We start from the raw sequence: 15,000 nt of genomic DNA on the forward strand, positions 1-15,000 counted from the left end.
TGTGTCAGTTGTGTGTCAGTTGTGTGTCACTTCAAATAAGCAGCGTGCATCTGGAAAAATGTGTGCAGCAACAGATAGAACATACTCAGTACTATTTACTGATCCACATGATGGACGTGTATATAAATAACTTTGGACAAGTTTCCCATATCAGCTTCTCTAAGATGCCGCTCAAAGCCATTATTATTCTGTCTCATTGCTGTCCTGAGACATGCATAGTGCATTTTATTATCTCTATCACTGTGAGGGAGAGGGGGGGGGGGACAAGAATGAAGAAATAGATAGATCAGATTGACGTGTGAGACAGTGAGAGTCACTCTCCATTTTAATTCTGTCAAAATTCCCTTCAGTCACAAACCATCAGTTAATGATGAAAACCTCTGAGACAAATATAATGTACATTTAATGTGATTATTAATCATTTATATAGAGTGTGTGTGTGAAAATATGAAATAAAATGAAAACAGGGAGGAAAAGAGAGAGAGAGAGAAGGATAGAGAGAGAGAGAGAGAGAGAGAGAGAGAGAGAGAGAGAGAGAGAGAAGGATAGAGAGAGAGAGAGAAAGAGACAGAGAGAGACTGAGAGAGAAGGATAGAGAGAGGGGGGGCAGAAAGGGAGAGAGAGATAGAGATAGAGTGAGATAGAGAGAGAGAAAGAGAGAGAGAGAGAGAGAGAGAGAGAGAGAGAGAGAGAGAGAGAGAGAGAGAGAGAGAGAGAGAGAGAGAGAGAGAGAGAGAGAGATGAAGCTGTCATGACCACTCTTCACCTTTACAGAAAGTGGAGCAGATATTCCACTGGGACCTTCAGAGTGCATGTGAGAAATGAACAAACAATGTCTTGTTTTGTTTTCACTTTTATTTTCAGTACGTGTTCAGTATGTGTTCAGTATGTGTTCAGTATGTGATCAGTATGTGTTCAGTACGTGTTCAGTATGTGTTCAGTACGTGTTCAGTACGTGTTCAGTATGTGTTCAGTACGTGTTCAGTATGTGATCAGTATGTGATCAGTATGTGTTCAGTATGTGTTCAGTACGTGTTCAGTATGTGTTCAGTACGTGTTCAGTATGTGATCAGTACGTGTTCAGTATGTGTTCAGTACGTGTTCAGTATGTGATCAGTACGTGTTCAGTATGTGTTCAGTACGTGTTCTGTATGTGTTCAGTATGTGATCAGTATGTGATCAGTATGTGTTCAGTATGTGTTCAGTACGTGTTCAGTATGTGTTCAGTACGTGTTCAGTACGTGATCAGTATGTGATCAGTATGTGTTCAGTATGTGTTCAGTACGTGTTCAGTATGTGTTCAGTATGTGATCAGTACGTGTTCAGTATGTGTTCAGTATGTGTTCAGTATGTGATCAGTATGTGTTCAGTATGTGTTCAGTATGTGATCAGTATGTGTTCAGTATGTGATCAGTATGTGATCAGTATGTGTTCAGTATGTGTTCAGTATGTGATCAGTATGTGTTCAGTATGTGTTCAGTATGTGATCAGTATGTGTTCAGTATGTGATCAGTATGTGATCAGTATGTGTTCAGTATGTGATCAGTATGTGTTCAGTATGTGATCAGTATGTGATCAGTATGTGATCAGTATGTGATCAGTATGTGTTCAGTATGTGTTCAGTACGTGTTCAGTACGTGTTCAGTATGTGATCAGTATGTGTTCAGTATGTGATCAGTATGTGTTCAGTATGTGATCAGTATGTGTTCAGTATGTGATCAGTATGTGATCAGTATGTGTTCAGTATGTGTTCAGTATGTGTTCAGTATGTGATCAGTATGTGTTCAGTATGTGATCAGTATGTGTTCAGTATGTGATCAGTATGTGTTCAGTATGTGTTCAGTACGTGTTCAGTACGTGTTCAGTATGTGAATGGGAATCATTAAATAATATGTAATCTGTCTATATTGTATTCTCTGTATTACACAACTAACAAACCCCAAAACCACACGCATGAATAAATGATCTCAGTCCTAATGGAATTGGTTAATTATTGATTATTGTTCAAAACCATTAGACTAAAGAAGACTTTTTCACTTCTGGTCCCAGTGAACCTTTGTTATCCTCACACACTGCTTTTAGCCCAATATGCTGTGCTGGGTACAAAGAGTACTCCAGGACCAGGACTACTGCAGGACCAGGACTACTGCAGGACCAGGACTACTCCAGGACCAGGACTACTGCAGGACCAGGACTACTGCAGGACCAGGACTACTCCAGGACCAGGACTACTCCAGGACCAGGACTACTGCAGGTCCAGGACTACTGCAGGACCAGGACTACTCCAGGACCAGGACTCTGAAACACTGAACTTCTCTATAATCTCTATATAGCAGGACTAGGACAGGAAAGTAAGGCAACTGCAAAATTAGGAAACAGCTTAAAATGTCGGTTGTGTGCATGCAAGTCTGTGCAAACAGCCCAAAGGAAGGCAGTGATACTAGTAATGATACACAAGCAGGGTTTTTCCTGGGTCAAAATTGGACTTTGGCGGTGGCTGGCCGACATGGTCATCCACACACAGCGTAATTTTTGTGTAATTTTAAAAATAATAGTGTAATTTTTAACCATATAAAATTTAATAAAATTAGCAGCTAGCTAGAAACAGCTTGCTTTGTGCTTTGATGTAGTTTTATCTCACTCCAGTCTAAATGATTTTACATGTAATTTACTACACATCGTCAGAGGCCTGTACATACTGTGGGTTACTAAGGCTAACTTTCACACTCTTCTAAGCAGTAATGATTTGTCATACACCGATTCAGAGACTGACGGCAGACCGATCGCTTTAACCGTTCGTTGTAATGAATCGGCTCATAGGAGTCATTAGGTCGCGGATCGTACTTTAGTGGACGTGTTGTGTGGGAATCCTGGCTGTTAGGATATCGCGAAAGCTGTGCTCGTTCTCTCCGTCACGCCGTCAGTAGCCTGCTTCACACACAACAACCAATTACAGATCAAATAAGGCTTTGGCGGGACAAAAAATCGTTTTGGCGGCCACCAAAAAATTTTCAATGTAGGAAAAACCCTGACAAGGTGTGGGAAACAGAACTGAAGCATAAACTGAGGGAAAATCAGGAAGTAAACAAGATGTGGTACTGTGGCATGTGTAGCTGATTGGAACACACTGAACAGAATTGGAAAATACTTGTCTAACAACACAGAATATAATACAGAAATGAGTGTTTAGACAATGCCCCTAACCACAGATACAGTAATAACCTCTGACCAACTATGTCTATCACCACTGAATTACAACACATGGATTCAGGTGACTCTAAAGTGCATCAGTGTGAGCTACAACACCTGGCTAACTGGGCTAACTTTGTGGTAGGTCCTTTTTTACACCCGGTCACTTCGTGTGTTGTCTCTGATTTGTTAAAACTGTCCCATTTACATTAGGCCACATAAACGCGTCTCGGCGAATCGGATATCGATCCGATCTTTCTACTCCCGCCCAAAATGCTAATATATTTTACCTCATTTCCAGGGTAATTGAAATGGAACACTCTTTGGTGTATTGCATGTCAGTGTTGCTACAAAAAACAGCATTTACTGTTTGCTGCATTTTCGCTGGTGGCAGCAGTGCATTTTAAGACCCAACGAGACGCCTGGGTGAAAGATCGGAGGCAGCGCTGGTGGGAAAACATATTTGTTTCTGGCGCGATGCACGACTCGTGAGTCACCTGCGAGGGACGTACTTCCGTTTGGGAGGAGTTTAGCGCTGACGTATGTGGCTTGAACAACCACATTCATTTACACCTGTCCAGTTTCATCTGAAACGCGTCCCAGACCACCTCCTGAAGGGGTTTGTACCATCGGATTTAATATCCGTCTCCAAAACGTTTCAGAGGGCATTTAGACCTGGTCCTTTTATCATCGGATAGCTATCGGATCACAGAAAACACAAAAAGTGACCGGGTGTAAAAAGCCCCTTTCATACAGTGTGAGTGCTTAGAACAAAGTGCTACAATACAATACCATGAGAAAGTTTGCCAAATACCACCCAATTTTCTCTTTTATACTCCAGACCACAGATGGTAGGGGGATCATCATGATATGAACTTGCCAATGTTGCCCCAATACGGAAACCTAGTTACCCATAAATCCATCTAAACGTTTCACCATACTCTACATAACACACGTCCCTGTATTGTCTCTACCATGATTATGTAAGAGTCCAACAAAAAACAGCTAACCAGAACCTTCTCAAAGTTCTCCTATAAATTCAGACCATTCCATTTAGTTGCTGTGGTCTGAACTTGCAACAAAAAGTACACCACCGCATATACAAACGTTTAATCATTTAGGCTTCAGATTTGGTCTTTAAGCAACAAGTAGATGTTTGGAATATGGACCGGAAGACAGTCCTTTTCTTCTTGTTCTTACTTCCTCTTTTCCCATCACTGTTTGAGTACTCAGAGAGTGAGATAGACTTGCGGAGGTGACCGATGCGCTGCTCGTGTTCTTGGATTTTGTGCTGGAGGTGGTTCTGAATGGCAAAGCCAAGAGACTCCATATCCACAGCTGCTCCATATACCTCCCACGTCATGCCTTGCTCATCCCACGCTACCTCTGGAAGTGGACCAGTCACTGCTTGGTCTTCTTCTCTGTCCACTTCTTTGGGTTCCCTTTCATAGCCAGACCTTGTTGAAGAAGGTCGAGACTCCTCTTCCTCTGGCAAAGCCAGACTGTCAGACAGAGTAGACTGGCTGCGCAATTCGATCTGAATTTCACAGATATGTTGCAGAGCAGGTTTAAAGGATATGGAAGACTGGTAAGGAGTTGGGTTCATACTTTTAACCATGGATCCCGCTGATGCAAAGTTTATTGGAGCTAAACCTGAATCTAAGCTTACAACTTGTTCAAGTCCATTTTGTATGCTCGTACTGGCATTTCCAGAAACATTCTCATGGTTTCTGAGGTTAGTTATAGGATCCATTTGGTTCCAGGATGGGCACGTCATGTTTGGACTCATGGAGGTGGACTTGTTGTTGCCCTCAGCAACAGCCTGAACTTCAGTATCCTTATACATGAGCTCTGTCTGCGTGGCAGCATCAAGTCTTTGGACAGGATCAGGGTTCTCCTCAGTCATTGTTGCTGCATCTTTGAAACTGTTGATCTGGTTCAGTTTCTTTTCTTTTCTTTCCCCCTTGCCTGCTGTCTCCTCCACCTGCGATGCAGAGGTGGTCGTTATCTCTGGAGGAAAAAGGGAACGTTTAGATGCCGTCTGAAGAGTGATGTCACTCCCTTTGAGAGTCCATCCCACTTGTATGTCTTTAAGCATACCTTCTTCTTCTGTCCACGATCTGTTTTTCTCTTCATCTTTATCCCTCTGAAATATTTCTATCTTGCTTTCTTTTGTCTCCATTTGCTGCACACTTTGGACCATTTGATTATCTTCCATCACACACAACCTGTCGTCATTAGATTTAAGACGGTGTATGAGTAATGGCACCATCTCTTTGCTTCTCCCCTTACAGAATGGTTCAGGTCTGTCCACTGCAATTGTTGGACTGGGACTGGCGCTGAGCTTTGGGCTGGACATAGTTCTAGGGATTTGAGACAATGATGTTTGTTGGACACTTTTCACCAAGGGGAAACTTGACAAAGCTGTAGCTGCTGGGACAAGGGGTGCTCTTGATATAGCTGGTGATGGTGTAGCAGATGCAGGAGCTAAAGTGGTTGAAGTTCTTGGTATAACAGTACTGCTTTTTTGGTTTGCATAAGAGAATCTACTGACTTTTTGACCTGGAAGGTCTCGTTTCCTCCTCTCACACCAGGAGGCACATTGGACTCTTGGTGCGGGTTTTTGGGTCTGGATTCAGCCTTGTAGAATATTTTGGGTTAATTCTGAGAGTTGCTTGGGTTAGATTCCATCAGTTTAGCATTGGTAGATTATTATTGATCCTGAGTATCACATTTGCTCTGTGGTTAAAAGAATTGAAAATAAAACAAGATAATTAAAAAAAAAAAAACTTACCACACACATCTAACCCCAACACCAACTAGAAACCTCCACCTTGTAATTAACCCCTTTATATTTTATCTTGTGTTTATTAACTGAGAAAGAGAGCTGTGAGTATCTAAACACTTAAAGAGTCCTACATCTACTACAACATTGCACTTGCTCTTTATCAACACCGGTGTAAAAAATCTGTAGATGAAGATGATGTAACTCACCTCCGTCAGACAGTTAGAGGTGACACGGTTCCTCACGGAGACGCTGAGCACTTCCGAACCTTCACATCATCAGCAGCAGCAGCAGCATTAAGTGGTGCATCAGTGCGATATAATCATGTCACGCGGTGCACAGTGTAAAGTGATGTAAGATCATGTCGGATGGGAGAAAGCGCTGTGCGGTGTGTCTGCGCTCGTGCCTGTCTCGAGCTCCGGCTGCAAATATACCGGCGGTGCTGCTGCTGCGTGTCTGGCACGTGTCGGCTTTACGGTGCATTTCTTATTCAGCGCGAGATCTCCAGACACCATTCATGGATTCGTGCAAAAAAAAATGCATTCTCACAAAACGCCTAATTGATCGCGACCTGTTGCAAATCTGACCGTTTAAACGCTGCATGTTTGCTTTACTCCTCCTGACTTATTGTGATGGTGGAGATGGAGATGGTTGTGGGATTCATGACTATTCATGGCTTTTGTCCCACGGGGCTGCTCAGGAGTAATCTAAACAAAACAGCATCTCTCTGCTTATGTACTTTTTGTATTTGAGTGTAATGAGCAGCTCTGGAGCTCTGGTCATTATTTATTTATTTATTTATTTAACATTTGAGTTCCGTGGAGATTTATTTTATTGTCATTGTGAATAAAAGAACAACAGATTTAAACGTAATTATACTGTTGTTAGGACCTGGCAGTTGTTTACAGTAAGGGTTATGCTATATAGGTCGCCTAGCAACCTGCCATTACTGTCATCCACACCTGAGAGGGGGGGGAGGGAGGGGGAGAGGGAGGGAGAGAGAGAGAGAGGGAGGGAGGGAGGGAGGGAGAGAGAGAAAGAGATATAGGGAGGGGGAGAGAGAGAGATAGCGAGGGAGCGGGATAGAGAGAGAGAGGGAGGCAGGGAGAGAGAGAGAGAGAGAGATATAGGGAGGGAGGGAGGGAGGGAGATTTTACTTTTTAAATGATTCCTACGTCTTCCTCATCTTTACTTCATCTTTACTTCATCTTTACTTCATCTTTACATCATCTTTACTTCATCTTTACTTCATCTTTACGTCATCTTTACTTCATCTTTACTTCATCTTTACGTCATCTTTACTTCATCTTTACGTCATCTTTACTTCATCTTTACTTCATCTTTACTTCATCTTTACTTCATCTTTACGTCATCTTTACTTCATCTTTACGTCATCTTTACGTCATCTTTACTTCATCTTTACTTCATCTTTACTTCATCTTTACGTCATCTTTACTTCATCTTTACGTCATCTTTACTTCATCTTTACTTCATCTTTACGTCATCTTTACTTCATCTTTACGTCATCTTTACTTCATCTTTACGTCATCTTTACTTCATCTTTACGTCATCTTTACTTCATCTTTACTTCATCTTTACGTCATCTTTACTTCATCTTTACGTCATCTTTACGTCATCTTTACTTCATCTTTACTTCATCTTTACGTCATCTTTACTTCATCTTTACGTCATCTTTACGTCATCTTTACTTCATCTTTACTTCATCTTTACGTCATCTTTACTTCATCTTTACTTCATCTTTACGTCATCTTTACTTCATCTTTACGTCATCTTTACGTCATCTTTACTTCATCTTTACGTCATCTTTACTTCATCTTTACGTCATCTTTACGTCATCTTTACGTCATCTTTACGTCATCTTTACCAATCTCATTTATTACCATTTTTTTAGTTTGTTAAGCTTTCCCTTTACATCACATTCTCTACTCTGATTGGTCAGAAAAGGGCTGACTCTATTTCTGACAGTAGTTTAAAATAATGTTGAGTTTTAGGGTCCAGTGCCATTGCTTTCTATCAGTCTGTAAGCTGTCTGAAAGAAGAGAGAGAGAGAGAGAGAGAGAGAGAGAGAGAGAGACAGAGAGAGACAGACAGACAGACAGACAGACAGACAGACAGAATGAGAGAGACAGAGAGAGACGAAGAGAGAGAGAGAGAAAGAGACAAAGAGAGACAGACAGAGAGAGAGACAGACAGAGAGACAGACAGAGAGACAGAGACAGACAGAAAGAGAGACAGAGAGAGAGACAGACAGACAGACAGACAGACAGAGAGACAAAGAGAGACAGACAGAGAGAAGAGAGAGACACAGAGAGACAGACAGAGAGAAGAGGGAGAGAGACAGAGAGACAGACAGACAGACAGACAGACAGACAGAGAGACAAAGAGAGACAGACAGAGAGAAGAGAGAGATAGAGAGACTAGCTTGTTTCAGATGTTCTATATCATTAAACATAACGAGAAATAAATAGTAAGTACATAAAATTGTGCAGCAGGTGTTTCATTTCCTAATGAAGTCTTTTCATACAGAGATGCTTTTTCTTACTCTAACTACAGTAAATACTCTCCATGTTGCTCACACGCTCCTTTCACGTCTCTCTTAACACAAACAGACGAAATGTTTTGTTTTAGCTGAATTCCCCCTGACACACACACTCATGCTCGTGGTCCTCACATCACAAAAACACCTGACTCTGTGTGTATTCTGAGAAAATCTCTGTGATTGATTCACCTGTCTGCTGCACCTGCAGGCTCTTCAGCTGAGTGCCTGGTGTGTGTCACTTTCCTCAACACACATGAATACACACACACACACACACACACACACACTCACACACACCCTCTCTCTGTCTGATGGCCTCCGAGTGCAGCAGGTCAGAGAGCCGTTCCTCCGTCCTCGACTCCGAGTAGCAGCTGAACAACGACGCCAGGATGTGGGAAGAAAACTTTGACACTGAGAAGTAAGACTGTGTGTGTGTGTGTGTGTGTGTGTGTGCGTTTGTGTGTGTGTGTGTGTGTGTGTGTGTGTGTGTGTTTATTCATCTATCTGTACTAACATTAATTTGTGATCATCTAGAAATGATCTATAAATCTTCCATATATATATATAGCATTATAATTTAACGATTCAAGACAATGTCTGATTTTTCTGAAATCTTACTGTCTGATATTTAAATTAGAAATTTCTTGAAATGAATTGCACGAATAAACAAATTGTAAACTTTTACATGGGGGTACAAACTTTTGCACTCACTTGTTTAACTGTCCATATTCATTCTAAAGTGGTGATGAAGATAACATGAAAACATTATTACTATGTTGTTTCAGTCCCGTGAACCAAATTCTCTGCATCAATTCATCTGTCCGTGTGTCCATCTGTCCATCTGTCCATCCGTCCTGCATTAAACTTAAAGATACAGCTTGTCAGGTTACTGAGAAACTTTCAGAAACTCCTGTGTCCTGAAGACGAAGATGTTTCACAACGCTGACACTGAGACTCCTTCTGTAAACGTCTCCTGAGTGAAAACGGCACCGTAACGTTTTCCGTGCGGTTTCTGCTGAACGAAGTCCCTGTGAATGAGCGGTTACTATAGAAACGATAATCTATCAGAACGCTAATATAAACATGTCCTTGTTTTCCATCAGTCACGGAGTGGGCAGGAAGAGAGATTATTCCCCGGTGTCATGGAGCGAATACTTCGAGATGATGGACGACGTAGTGGTGGGATCGGCAGAAAGCAAGGACATATCCTTCACATGCGCGCACACACACACACACACACACACACACACACCCTGAGGTGTTTAGTTGTATTGCTAGCATAGTGTCATGAGGTTTCTCAGATGTATACAGTGTGTCCTACAGCTCTGACTTCTGTGTCCAGAACACGGTTTGATTCCTTGACAGGCGTTGGTGTGTTTGTTTGTGCGTCTGTGTGTGCGTGTGTGTATGTGTGTGTGTGTATGTGTGTGTGTGCACGTGTTCCGTGTGTATAAGAGCGGACAGGACGGTCCACTGCTGGTGCTGCTGCATGGAGGAGGACACTCAGCCCTGTCCTGGGCTGTCTTCACTGTACGTCACTGTCTCTAAAAAGGGGGAGGGGCTTACACTTGGATTAGCCAATCACAGTCCATATTTGACACCACAACACATTTTAAGCTACCTGTAGCACGAGCTAACTGTTCTACCAGGCTAGCGTATTATTGTCACATTTATTACTAATGAAAATATTTTCATCAGTTTATAATTCTAGTTATATAAAGTACGTCATCAGCTCCGTCTCTCTACAGGCGGCCATGACGAGTCGAGTCACCTGTCGGGTTCTGGCCATGGACCTACGAGGGCACGGTAAGGTCAAAGGTCAAGTGTAAAGAATAAGAACGTCAGTGTTAGAGTTTAGTAAGCTGGTCACGCTGATGTGTATTACAGGGGCTACGCAAGTCAGGCATGCTGATGATCTCTCTACCCAGACCATGTCCAGGTACACACACACACACACACACACACACACACACACACACACACACACACACACACCTATGTTTAATCCTCCTACACTTTTATCCAATGGGACCAAAAGTGGAGCAGAATTCAATTTAATCATCTGTCTTAGCAGGTTAAGGATTAAGAGCTTAACCCTCATCTCTCACATCACTGCAGCGGATCTGAGACACACATTTATTCACGTGCAGATTTTATACACAAAAAACACTTCCTTTATATTAGCCACCATTTTAAATGATCACTCGACTAACGCCAGTCGCTCTGCTTTCCACAGAGATGTAGCCAACGTGGTGCGAGCCACATACGGGGAAGTCCCGCCCCCTATCATCCTGGTAGGTCACAGTATGGGCGGAGCCATAGCCGTGCACGCAGCCAGTGGAAGTCTGCTGCCCTCGGTGGTGGGCCTGGTCGTTATCGATGTCGTGGAGGGTGAGCCTTTATTCTGTAATACGTTAATGACATTTAATGATGTACGTCCCTAAACAAATGCCTGGTCATGACAAACGCCAGTAAATATATAGATGTTTAACGGTAAAGTGTGTCGTCTCTGTAGGGAGCGCCATGGATGTGCTTCACAGCATGCAGAACTTCCTGAAAGGACGACCTCGATCCTTCAAATCCATCGATCACGCCATCGAATGGAGGTCAGGAAGTCTTACACTTACTCTTACTGTGTGTTTGAGTGTATTAAAGCTCAGTCCTGTAACTTCCTGTCCTCTGTTTCTCGTCCTCTTCTGCAGCGTTAAAAGTGGACAGATCAGAAACCTGGAATCAGCCAAAGTATCAATGGTGGGCCAAGTGAGGAGGTACTGAAAAAAACACACACTGTCCAGGACGTCTGTGTGCTCTCGTTTGTTTGCTGGTGTGGTTGTTGGTTTGTTTATTTTTTGAACACTCGCAGGTGTGAGGTGGAGGACGGAGACTCAGCTGAGCAGGTGAGCCCGGTGACGGAGAGCGTTGCTGAGGGTCACGAGGAGTTTTATGACCTGAACTACGTCACTGACAAAGCTGAGAGCATGGCATCAGAGGTGACAACACACAAACACACGCACACGCACACACACACACACACACACACACACACACACACACACACACACACACACACACACACACACACACACACACACACATTCTCCAGGCCTAAAGTAATTCAGATAGAAAGCTGGACAAATTGCTAGAGAGTAAGACAGACAGGTGACATACATCCTGATAGCCTAGTGAGAGACAGACAGGAATAATAGAGCTAGAGATACAGATGGATAGAAAGACAAAAAGAACAGGCTAGATGTAAGCAGAGAGACAGACAGACAGACAGACAGACAGACAGACAGACAGACAGACAGACAGAGAAAGATAAACACAGAAAGACAGACAGATTGAGAAAATTAGACATATATGGATGGATGGACAGACAGACAGACATATCTGTATATACAGTTGGCAGTTTATTTGCTATTATGTCACAATACAGAAATGGTTGTGTGTCTGTGTGTGTATGTGTGTGTGTGCGTGTATGTGTGTGTGTATGTGTGTGTGTGTGTGTGTGTGTGTGTGTGTGTGTGTATATGTGTGTATGTGTGTGTGTGTGTTCCTACAGCCCTCCAGCGTGTACAGTTGGAGAATCGACCTGTCTAAAGCAGAAAAGTACTGGGACGGCTGGTTCAGAGGAATCTCCAACCTGTTCCTGGGCTGTAACGTGCCCAAACTGCTGCTGCTCGCAGGTCACAAACACACACGTTAAAGAGAAAAATGACCTCCATAAAACATTACAATAACCACAATCATCCCTTTAATCCAGAAGGAGAGGTTAATTAACATACACACACACACACACACACACACACACACACACACACACACACACACACACACACAAAGTATGTTCCTGCGTTACCTGTTGAGAGACTGGAGAACAGTGCACATACTTCACACACTGATGGTGTTTATTATAATGAGCTGTGTGTCCTGTGTTTATTATAATGAGCTGTGTGTCCTGTGTTTATTATAATGAGCTGTGTGTCCTGTGTTTATTATAATGAGCTGTGTGTCCTGTGTTTATTGTAATGAGCTGTGTGTCCTGTGTTTATTGCAATGAGCTGTGTGTCCTGTGTTTATTGCAATGAGCTGTGTGTCCTGTGTTTATTGCAATGAGCTGTGTGTCCTGTGTTTATTGCAATGAGCTGTGTGTCCTGTGTTTATTGCAATGAGCTGTGTGTCCTGTGTTTATTGTAATGAGCTGTGTGTCCTGTGTTTATTGTAATGAGCTGTGTGTCCTGTGTTTATTGTAATGAGCTGTGTGTCCTGTTCAGGTATCGATCGATTGGACAGAGACTTAACCATCGGCCAAATGCAAGGTGAGTCCGTGTGCTTTAGACGCTCTGCTCTCGCTGGGAGGCCAAAATATCACATATCACTGAGGAGACACCTGGTGCAGTCAGTCAAGGACCTTTACTGCTAATAATAACAACCCCCCCCTCCCCCGCCGCCACACACGCACACACACACACACACACACACTCCAGTCTACAACATGACAAATACTTGACATTAACACCAGTCATGTACAAACATGAAGCTTATAAAAGAGTAACGGAAGAGATTTGTGTTTAAGATTTTAGCTTCTTCAAACACAGAGTACTTTAGGCCGCGTTCACACTGCAGGTAAAAGTGGCCCAAATCCGATTCGGGGTCAAGTGACCAGGTCAGACCTTCAGGAGTAGTGTGAACACTCAAATCTGCCACAGATCTGATTTTTTTCACATCAGATCTGGGCCACTTCCATATGTGGTCCTGAATCAGACCCAAATCGGATTTTTTTTCCAATGTGGCCGCAGTGTGAACAGCCAAGCTGGATTTGATGCGACTTTTACGTCAATCTACATCGACATTCGTCACAATTATGCGCCGTGCGAAAAAGTGACAAAAACGTGACTGGTAACGTGTGTGTGTTAAGAGTGTTATATAAAGTGGTTATGTGAACCAGCTCATAATGTTTGCATTAAATACATCACATTATAGCATTACATGATGTTTGCTTGCACCAGATGATACAATACTTCCTCCGTAACCACGCCAACTTTTTAGCGCAACTGCGTGCTGCGTGTGACGTCATTGTTATTGTTCGTTTGCGCATGCGGGTCAGTTCGAAACAGCTTAACAGTTCACACTGGTATCTGATATAGGTCACATTTTAAAAGGTAATGTGAACAGCCAAACAAAAAAAAAATCAGATCTGAGCAAAATATCCGAATTGAGCATTAAGACTTGCAGTGTGAACGTGGCCTTAGATGGTTAGGAGGTTCTTCTCCTGCTCAGGGTTCTACATCGAAACATCTAAAGGTTCCTCTGAAAACAGGAAGAACTGGTGAACAAAGATCTTTTTCATATCGTATATAATTTAAAGCTTTAAAAACACTCGATAGCTTTGAGGAGTGGCCACGCCCCCTTCACTATGGCTGACAAACTCAGGCCACGCCCATTTCACTATGGCTGACTAACGCACAGTGCTTCGTACAGTGCCAAAGGAAACTCATTATTAAAATAAATCATTTTAATAATCACTATCATTAATAAAAATTTATCCGGAGAAATTATTATCGATCAAAGCGATTATGAATCTGTAAAAAAAATAATAATAATCTGCCATTTATTTATTTACTTACTTGTTTCCAGGTAAATTCATGATGCAGGTGCTGCCCCCTTGTGGTCATGCCGTGCATGAGGACACGCCAGACAAGGTAGAAAACATACAATGGTGTATAAACTTTATACGGTTTAAATCAGTTCCTTATAGAAGTAATTAAAATTTATTTAAACGGCAAACTTTTATCATTCAGGTCCTAATATTGATGTTTAGACAGTACTACACACGTAGGCATGAACTCCACCTGTGTGTTATTAACAGGTGGCTGACGCTCTTGCTGGCTTCATGACCAGACACAAGTTTGCTGAAGCTCGCAGTGAAACCAAGAGGTGAGAGCTGGATCTCTAACGTCGTCAACTTTTAAAGGTCTGTTGGTGATTATTTTAATGTGCAGTGTTCCTAACGGATCTGTGTGTGTGTGTGCTGTCTCATTCCTCAGCTCCTCGTACCCCTTCATGCGGTGAACTCCAGCAGGTGAGTGTGACCACCTCGGACCTCGCGAAGCGTCGGCTAGAGACTCTTTCCGCACACGTTACATTACCGTTTCCTCTAATTATGATTAAAATAGTTTTCAAGTGAAACTTTCATACGGTCTTCGTGACGAGTGTGTTATTACATCATAAAATATTACAGCCAATGATCTTGCGGTATGCAAATGAGCGCCGTGCAGCACTTAAGGTTCCAGTGGTACCAGTGCCAAAGTATTATTCACTGAGTTATGACTGAAGGTCTTTCCTGTTTGTCCACAGCGCGTCCGATTGGCAACGGGTGTCGTCTCCACGGCGCCCTCTGGAGGCGAGGTAGAAAACCTCACACCGCCAGCAGTTTTCTTCTCATCACCGTTATGATCATGACTTT

At 42.7% G+C, this 15,000-nt stretch overlaps 2 protein-coding genes across 2 annotated transcripts in view; one reads left to right on the plus strand and one right to left on the minus strand.

Annotated features, from left to right (window-relative positions):
* Nucleotides 1-3,837: 3,837 nt before the first annotated feature.
* On the minus strand, nt 3,838-6,489 carry gprin3a (GPRIN family member 3a). Its single transcript, XM_047807343.1, has 2 exons — nt 6,409-6,489; nt 3,838-5,818 (listed from the first exon to the last, which is right to left on the minus strand). The coding sequence occupies exons 1-2, from the start codon at nt 6,487-6,489 to the stop codon at nt 4,307-4,309; spliced, it is 1,593 nt and encodes a 530-aa protein (XP_047663299.1). The 3' UTR covers nt 3,838-4,306.
* A 1,992-nt stretch (nt 6,490-8,481) lies between these two features.
* Nucleotides 8,482-15,000, plus strand: part of LOC113655466 (protein phosphatase methylesterase 1-like) — a 6,726-nt gene continuing 207 nt past the window's right edge. The window contains exons 1-15 of the mRNA XM_047807109.1: nt 8,482-8,952; nt 9,638-9,737; nt 9,972-10,064; nt 10,283-10,340; nt 10,422-10,473; nt 10,771-10,925; nt 11,050-11,140; nt 11,237-11,302; nt 11,398-11,524; nt 12,097-12,220; nt 12,809-12,853; nt 14,172-14,236; nt 14,404-14,471; nt 14,582-14,616; nt 14,892-15,000. The exon at nt 14,892-15,000 is cut by the window's right edge and continues 207 nt beyond it. Coding sequence (XP_047663065.1) covers nt 8,924-8,952; nt 9,638-9,737; nt 9,972-10,064; nt 10,283-10,340; nt 10,422-10,473; nt 10,771-10,925; nt 11,050-11,140; nt 11,237-11,302; nt 11,398-11,524; nt 12,097-12,220; nt 12,809-12,853; nt 14,172-14,236; nt 14,404-14,471; nt 14,582-14,606 — 1,098 coding nt within the window. The 5' untranslated portion in view covers nt 8,482-8,923 and the 3' untranslated portion in view covers nt 14,607-14,616; nt 14,892-15,000. The remainder of the gene's footprint in view (nt 8,953-9,637; nt 9,738-9,971; nt 10,065-10,282; nt 10,341-10,421; nt 10,474-10,770; nt 10,926-11,049; nt 11,141-11,236; nt 11,303-11,397; nt 11,525-12,096; nt 12,221-12,808; nt 12,854-14,171; nt 14,237-14,403; nt 14,472-14,581; nt 14,617-14,891) is intronic.

The sequence above is a fragment of the Tachysurus fulvidraco genome, chromosome 23, assembly GCF_022655615.1.
Source record: "Tachysurus fulvidraco isolate hzauxx_2018 chromosome 23, HZAU_PFXX_2.0, whole genome shotgun sequence".
Lineage (NCBI taxonomy): Eukaryota > Metazoa > Chordata > Actinopteri > Siluriformes > Bagridae > Tachysurus > Tachysurus fulvidraco.

Bases quoted from the DNA above. Each gene is read 5' to 3' on its own strand.
- gprin3a (XM_047807343.1), bottom strand. From the start codon at position 6,489: ATGGTGTCTGGAGATCTCGCGCTGAATAAGAAATGCACCGTAAAGCCG. The intron at 5,819-6,408 runs GTATATTTGCAG...GGCTGAATCCAG, and splicing joins ACGCAGCAGCAGCACCGCCG to ACCCAAAAACCCGCACCAAG.